This window comes from Monoraphidium neglectum, assembly GCF_000611645.1.
Source record: "Monoraphidium neglectum strain SAG 48.87 unplaced genomic scaffold scaffold00445, whole genome shotgun sequence".
In the NCBI taxonomy this organism is placed as follows: domain Eukaryota; kingdom Viridiplantae; phylum Chlorophyta; class Chlorophyceae; order Sphaeropleales; family Selenastraceae; genus Monoraphidium; species Monoraphidium neglectum.
In genome coordinates, this window is record NW_014013183.1 from 20,666 (window position 1) to 28,420 (window position 7,755).

The following is a 7,755-nucleotide window of genomic DNA, read 5'->3' on the forward strand; positions in this document are numbered from 1 at the left end:
CCCCGCCGCAGGCGCGTACGGCGGCGCCGCGCCGCCGCCGGCGGTGGCGGCGCAGCAGGCCTATCACGCAGCCCAGCAAGCCTTCTACGCGGCACAGCAGCAGCAGCAGCATTACGCGCAGCAGATGGGCCTCTTGCAGCGGCAGCCCTCCAACCAGCACCCCAGCCAGCAGCAGCAGCTGCAGGCGCAGCAGCAGCCGCAACAGCAGCAGCCTCAGCCCCACCATTCTGTCCCGCAGCAGCAACAGCAGCAGCAGCAGCAGCAACAGCAGCAGCAGAGTCCACCGTTGCAGCGTAGCGCGCCAAGCAGCGGCCCGCCACGCAGCACCAGCTGGGGCGACTTGCAGATGCACGGCTCTGCTGAGCAGCCTCAGTGGGCCGAATCGCCCTCAATGCGGCGCAGCCGATCCTTTAGTAATGAAACGGAGGCGGTCGCGGCAAAGTCTGCAGCGGCATCCCCGGCCGCGGCCGCCGCCGCAGGCGGGCCCGGGGCGCCGCTCGAGCCGGCGGCGGCAGCGGGCCGGCCTGGTGGGGCTCCGTGAACAGTCAACGCGCCTCGTTCGCCCCCAACCGCCGGCCGCTGCTGCATACGGCCAGGCATAGGGCATGCTGCGCAGGCTTGGATGATGGGGGTGTGGGAGTGTGTAGACTTCTGTGTCCCGGCGGGGCCTTCGGCTTTGCATTGAAATGCCCACTCCTGCTTTGCCGGAACCGCGCACGTGAGCGCTGTGGGCCCCCTCATCCGTCTCGAATGCACGTTTGCCTTGCTCATGCGCCTCAGGCTGCTCGAGCGCGTGCAATGCTCAAACACACGATGCAACACGCTCTTTTTGCATCGGTCAGCCCCTCGGCCTCGTTTTGCGCCTCACCATGCAACGCATGGGTGCAGAAGAGGTGGCACATGGGTTCGTACGACCGTCGCAATGGCCCTTTTGCTTAAGGGGCTGCAGGAACCTCCGCGCTTGAGCGCCGGCATGACGCCCCCAGCATGCTCTTCGCAGCCCCATGCAACTGCGTGCCCCTCCCATGCGGCACGCTTGCTAGTGTGCCGCATGGAGCTGCTTGCCCCTGAGCCTGTCGGTTTCGTTGTGAACCGGCTGTTTTCGACCTTTCACTCTGTCCCACTTTGCCGCCGCACCCGCCTGGCTTGCATCGGCATCGTGCACTTCTCTCGGTTGTCGGTCGCATGATACCCAGAAGGCGGCCACGTGCGTCCCCGCCTGGTCCCCTAGCATTTACACCCGCGACCCTCGCGGCCGCCAGCCGGTCTTTTGCGCCGCCCTGCTCCTCCTATAAGCACGCCATCTCATGTGATGCGACCAAGGCTGGATTGACTGCCCGCATCTGTGAGAATCACATGCAGAATCTGAACTGACAATAAGGTGTAAGACACCTCCTTTTGCTCTGTGGCGGTGCTTTCAGACCTCCTGGGTTGTACAGGAATGTGAGGGGAAAGTAGGCCACGACCCCAACGAAAAGGCGCTTGCTCGTTGAGCAGAACGACAGACGTTGCGTGCGCGTGTGTGTGTGTGGGGGGGGGAGTGTGGGGGGGGGGCAGAGCGGCCAGTGCGCACACGCGCGTTCGCATGCACACGTGTGCGTTTTCATGCCCGCGTTTGGCATCATGTTCTCTAAGCGTGCCAGCCTGGGCGCGAAGAACAGTAGGGCACCGAGTCTTTCGCTATTGCCCGAGACAAGTTTGATTGTGTGCTACCCTGGCTGGGATGACCAGAAGCACTGACAGGCGGCCTACAATTTATCAGAGCAGTTGATCAAATGTCGTCGCGGTGCCGCAGCCTCGCCAAGTGGCGCCAAATCTGGCACCTCAGCCGCAAGGCGAACCAGCGTGCCCATGTGGCCAGTACAGTGCGCCGTTGCGATCACACGGCTGCCCTTGGAGCGTTGGGGCAGCTGTGGGTAGGTGGACGCAGTGTGCCACGTGATGCATTGGCGCATTGACGAACCCACCTGCCTTGCCGCAGTGCGGCCCACGCATTGGAGTCTTGGCCAACCGCTCCGGCGGGGAACACAGGGTCGCATCTGGGTGCAAAAGAGGTTGCGCGTTGGCTGCTCGTGCTGTGGGCCACCCATGCGTTGCAACCACTGCCGGGGCGGCCCCTGCCGCCAGGGCACAAGATGGGAGCGGCAGCACCGTCCTGCGTGATAGGTGTGGAGGACAACAATCACTTATCAGAATGAGGTTTGAGGGTGGCGTATGAGGTGGCTCATATGTGTACGTCAGCTACCGTAATATTCACTAAACGACCGGATGTCAACGCCCTTGCAGCGCAGACTTTGCGCGACAATATTGATTTGTATTGGTGTACCGAACATTCCAACACCCAGTCATCTTGCTGGATGTGGAGATCAGTGCCCATCGCCGCACTGGCATTTGCTTTAGCGTTTGCAGCTGAGGGGCTCTTGATCTAGATGCTGAGTATTTAGTGAGTTTTACACGGTCAAGGGCGTCGCTGCGGCAAGGTGCCATGATGGTATGGTCATGGGCCCTAGCGCAAGCGCTAGCGGGTTGCGTTGAGCTACAGCACGGCTGTGGATGTTGTGGCATCTTGGAGGTTTCTGCCCTGAATACTGCAACATGACGCTGAAGTGGTAGGTGGGAGGGCTGTTCATTCAACGCCTGGATTTGTATTGCGCACCATCCCGCCCTGCCAGGAGCTCAAGAACAGCCTTTGAAAGAAGCAGCGTCGCTGCTCCTCCCTCAGTCGACACGGCAATGCAGCCGGGTTGCCAGTCCAGTGGCATCCTGCGGTCAGCGGCAATTCGGTGCGGTGGTCGCTGCTGGCAAAGCGGGTGGGTCGCCGGCGCCGCCTCGGTTGTCAGCAGCGCACCGCGCCGGCGGGCTGCGCCCCTGGTGCGTGCGAGCACGGCCGGCGGCGGCAGCGGCGACGGCAGCGGCGGCGAGGGCAGCAGGGAGGCCGTCGCCAGCACTGGACGTGTCGCTTTTGACCGTCCACACGAGCGCAACCAGCTGCTGAGCACGTTCAGCAGCCCCCCCAGCCGCATCCTTGTCGTGACCGGCCCGCCCAACAGCGGCAAGACGGTCTTGCTCCGCCGCATTGCCGACGAACTCCAGCTGGGCGACAGCGTGTGTTTCATCGACTGCCGAGAAAAGGATGTGTCCAGCCCGGCCGCGTTTGCCGCGGTGCTTGCCAAAGCGGGCTTGCCCAGCATCTTGGAGCAGCTGCCGCGCAGCGTACTTGAGGAGCTAGGCAAGACCGCCCCGCTCTTGGCTGCCGTCGTCGCTCTGCTGCCCCTCCGAATTCTGGAACAGGCCGTTGGCCCAGCCACAGCCAGGACGCCAGGCGGCAGCATCACATCTATGCAGGAAGCCGTCGCTGCAGCCGCCTTGTCGGGGCCCTGGAGCCTGGCAGCGGTGCTGGAGGCGTACGTCGAGCTGCTGGCCGCCTGGGAGAGGATGCCGCCGGCGTCGCGGGCGGCGGCGGCGCGCGGGTGGCGGGGCGACAGCGGCCGGTTGGGCGGCGGGCTGGTTGTGACGCAGGTGCAGGTGCCGGTGCTTATCATCGATGAGGCCAGCGAGCTCATGGAGTGGTCTGAGGAGTACCCGAGGGACCTCAAGAGGCTGGCCAACTTTCTCTTGTCCATCTCCAAGGCCAGGCGCCGCTGCCATGTGAGGGCAAGGGGTGTCAGGGGCAGGGCTGGCCCGTTTAGAGTGTGGGACGGGTTTGGCTGGCTCGCTGCCATTCGTCGATTTGCAGCAGTGCAGGTTTGCAGACTCCTCATCTCTACACAACGATGAAGTTCGATGGGCCAAATTGCACCAGCGACGTGCCTCCTCCTCTGCGTGCTTCATTAGGTTTTGCTGGCCACGTCTGACACAAGCTTCTTGGCCTGGATGAATAAGGGTAAGTGTAGCCATCCAGCCCATGGTTGCAGTGCTGTGCGCGGCTGCTGCAGTGCACTTTAATCATAGTGCACTTTTAATCATAAGTGCCATTTGATTATGCATAAAGCTGATGTGGCGGCCTGTCCTTGTGGCGGGATTGCAGTTTGGCACGCCCCCTCAAGGTCCCATTACCTTTTCTTACTCAATCCAGTGGTTGGCCACCAGTTCTGGCAGCCCGTTGTGGTTGGAGACTTCCCTGCATCGGACGGTGGGCGGGGGCTGCTATGGCTTGATAATTGCAAATGAGGGGGACAGATTTGACATCACGGCTTGTCCTTAGGGTGGATAGCATGTCGCTGTTGGTTTCGATTGCCAGCCGTTCACGCCCGCTACCTACTTGCGCGGGGCCTTTGACTGCAAACCACTGCACCTCAGCAAGGGATTTTCTGGAGCAGTTGATGGGAAGGAGCGTCGCCGACGAGGACTGGGGCGCTGTGCGGGAGGTAGGGGCATCCCTGCATGCAGCACACGCGCGTGTGCGTGTGTGTGTATGTGTGTGTGTGCGTGCGTTTGCATGTGCATGCACGCATGCTCGCACTTGCACTTTGTCATCTGGCCCGACTGTTGCTTGCATGCGTGCATGCCTGAGTGCAGATAGACGTTACATGCTCTGATAGCGATGGGCATGGGGACAGGTGTGGATTACTGCCGGGTTCACACTGCGTTTGCAAAAAGTCAGTATGTATGACTTCTTGACTCGTACCTGTACCAATTGCAGGTATGCGGGGGGAATGCCGGCGCGCTTGTCCTGGCATCTGACGCCTCCCTCGCTCCAGGGGCTAGCTGGAAAACAGGTGAACACCTCCGCTCGACAGTGTGGGCATGCTTGGCGTGAAAAGGGGTTTGACTTCATAGGCGTTTGACTTCATGGCGACCATCAGCTGTGAATTCTGGCTGCATCTTGTTGTGTTGGTTATGTTGAGTCATTCAAAAGATATTGTGCATCGGTAGCAATCTCCCAGATTCTTCCAATGTGGAAGAAAGTCTATCACGAATCAACCAACATCACAACAGCACAACATCACCCATGCTGGACGCTCCATCCTCACGTGGCCTTGCCCGCTGCACACAACAAATCCTCCAGCTCTCCAGGACGTCTGCACGACCGCGTTCATCGACATCCACCGCGCAGCCAGGGGCTCCCCGGGCCGCTGGTCCGCCGCCCAGTTTGCCGCAGCCGCCGCGGCCCTGCTGCAGAGCGAGCACAACGCCGTGCCGGAAGACGAGATGCTGCAGCTCCTGGAGAGCCATGCGGGCCAGCAGGGGCGCGCCCTGAGGGCTGAGGGCATGCCGCGGTCAACAGATAGCTGGGTGTCAGGGGCGCAGGCGCTTGCAGCCCTGGTCCAGGCCAGCATCCTCAGCCTGCGCCCACGCTCAGACTGGGCGGTCGACATCGAGCCCCTGGCATTTGCGAGCGGTGGGCAGGTGCTCGTTACGGCCCCGTCCCCGGTATGGCTGCATTGCTTGAGGACGCTGCGGGCCGAGCTGGACGGCGAGCAGCAGCCCAAGGGGCAGCAGGTGGGGTGGGAAGGGGTCGGCAAAAGGCAGCTCGGTCCCTACGCCGCCGTGCCCTCGCTTGGAGACGCGTGCAAGTCCCCTGCGCACTTCCTCCAGCCCCCAATGACACAACTCCCCTCTCCTGCTCAACCGCGTGGTTCCCTGCACTCGCATTTGCAAGACCACTCCACCCCCGCCGGCAAGCTGAAGTCAACATGGCAGGAGGCACACACTGCTGATCAGTCGCGACTGCCAGCGCGTGCAATACATGCACTCGCGTGTAGCCCACGGCGGCGCGCGGGTGCTCGGTCAGCCAGCCCCTGCCAGCATCACGAGCTGACATCTGCGCGGCGGCCAGCAGCAACGCTTGCGCACTGGGCGCATCCTGCTGATGGATTGTTGAGTTAATGCTTGCGCATTCGGCGACTCTATGTGCAACCTCCAGTCCTCTGGGCCTGGCGACATTGAGGGAGGGGTGGGCATGCCACGAGTCAGGGTGAGCAGGATGACTCAAGCCGCAGGCATGGCTTTGCGCGACCCTCCTTCCTCGGCAGGGCCTTGCAAATGTGATCGCGATTCCTGTTCAGGGACCCACCTCGATGGCGGCAGGGAGGCCCACACAACACAGCGCTGCTGCACTCGTGTGTGTCCAGACGGCATGCTCCGGTGTGCACACGAGTGACAATCAACGAGACAAACTTCCACCTTCGCTCTGGCCCATTGGCACCGCAACAATTTGTCCGACTCGTGTCCCCCCAATGTGCCTCGCCTTGTGAACGCGTGTGTCTGATCTCTGAGTACGCGCGGGGTGACCGTGGCTTTTCAACGCCAGACACGACAACGGCGCCACCACGTATCGCAGTTTCTAATAGCCTGGTATTTCAAGATAATCTCTCAGTAGTGCCAAGCTCGGCTTTGTGCAAGCCCCCAGCGCGAAGGCGGCACTTCAGAATCTGCGGGCGCAACAGTAGGGCACTGCCTGTGGTGCACCCCCCCCTGCCCAGACACTTGACGGCGGGTCAAAGACCAGCATGCAGGTGGTGCTCGAGCGCAGCAGCCTGTGGGCGGGCGACGTGCTGCGTGGCACTGCTTATTTCCACAATGCGACGCGCCCAGTCAACTATGAAGCTGTGTACGTAGAGGTGCGCCCTGACCTGACATGACTGCAGCGCACAGGCAGAAACGTAAGCAGGATAAGCGGCAATCCAACCGTGAAGGGCGGGCCTGGTGTGGGAGTCGGCGCCGCTGGCGGGCGGCACCCGCCAGGCTGCTGGAATGAGCTGCATGCCGTTGGTTCCGTCTCTTTGGGTGGCATTGTTTGTGCAATGCGACCGTCGTCGGCCGCCCTCCCCTTTCCCAGTTCGTGGGGACTGAGACAAACTGGTGGCAGGAGTGGGTCGGCGGCGCTGGGGTGAGGAGCAGTCCGACCTAGATGCGCCGTGTCGCAAGCTTGCCTGCCTGCCGCCTTGAGCCTGCAAGCCGCTGCTGTGGCATGCGCTCGAGCATGCCAGATGTCCCTTTGAGCCGCCAAGTGATTGCCCGCAGAACATGGACGGGTTCAGCACCAACACGATGATGACTGATCGGGACGACTACCGCGTGCACAGCTACACCGGTGACGTGATCAAGGTGACGCCGGCGCGCAGCGGCCGCCGCGACGCCCTGCGATGGTCAACGCCCCGCGGGCGTTTTGAATCGTTGGGCTTGGACATACGCTGGCGTCACGCCCGCCGCCTTCACAGCCAACCACCTTCATTGTGTGCAAGCTGCCCTCACAAGGCCCCTCCACGCAGCCCGGCTGCCTCACCAACACATTCGCTCTCAAACCAGCCTGGTTGGTCAACCCACTCCAATGTCGTCCTAAAACGCAGGTCCGCCTGCCGCTGGTGCCGGCTGGCTCGGGCACCCTGGGCTTGGGGAGCTACGAGTTCCCCTTTGCCGTGGCGCTGCCTCAGGAGCTGCCGGGGTCGGCGGCATACGAGAGCGGCGCGGACGCGCGCTGCTTCATCGAGTACAAGGTCAAAGCGGTGGTTGACCAGGTGTGTTTGGGTTGTGGGGGGCGCGTCGGTAGTTGTGTGCCCGTGTGTGTACACGGTCCGCACGGGCTGCGTGGGTGCAAGCGGAGCGTGCAAATGGTCTGTGGTGGTGCGGAGAAACGCTCTGCAGGTGTGTGTTTGCATGTGCACGCATGCTTGCAGCACAAGCTCAGGCTCCACTCCTGCGTGCCGCCCACTCGTCTTAGAAGCTCCCCGGCCTTGAATCACCCAGGGCCAACACATGCGCTCCGCTGGCCCCTCCCTCCAGCAACTGCCCCGCCCTGTGACGTCATCATAC

At 62.4% G+C, this 7,755-nt stretch overlaps 2 protein-coding genes across 2 annotated transcripts in view; both read left to right on the plus strand.

Moving 5' to 3' along the window:
- MNEG_3518 (Kinesin light chain) overlaps nt 1-1,369 on the plus strand; it is a gene marked incomplete at both ends in the record, with an annotated part of 18,653 nt that extends 17,284 nt beyond the window's left edge. The window contains one exon of the mRNA XM_014048004.1: nt 1,363-1,369. Within this exon, the coding sequence (XP_013903458.1) occupies nt 1,363-1,369 (7 nt within the window). The remainder of the gene's footprint in view (nt 1-1,362) is intronic.
- Nucleotides 1,370-6,969: 5,600 nt separating this feature from the next.
- Nucleotides 6,970-7,744, plus strand: MNEG_3519 (hypothetical protein; the record flags this gene model as incomplete). Its single annotated transcript, XM_014048005.1, has 3 exons — nt 6,970-7,050; nt 7,293-7,460; nt 7,664-7,744. The coding sequence occupies 3 exons, from the start codon at nt 6,970-6,972 to the stop codon at nt 7,742-7,744; spliced, it is 330 nt and encodes a 109-aa protein (XP_013903459.1).
- Nucleotides 7,745-7,755: the final 11 nt, after the last annotated feature.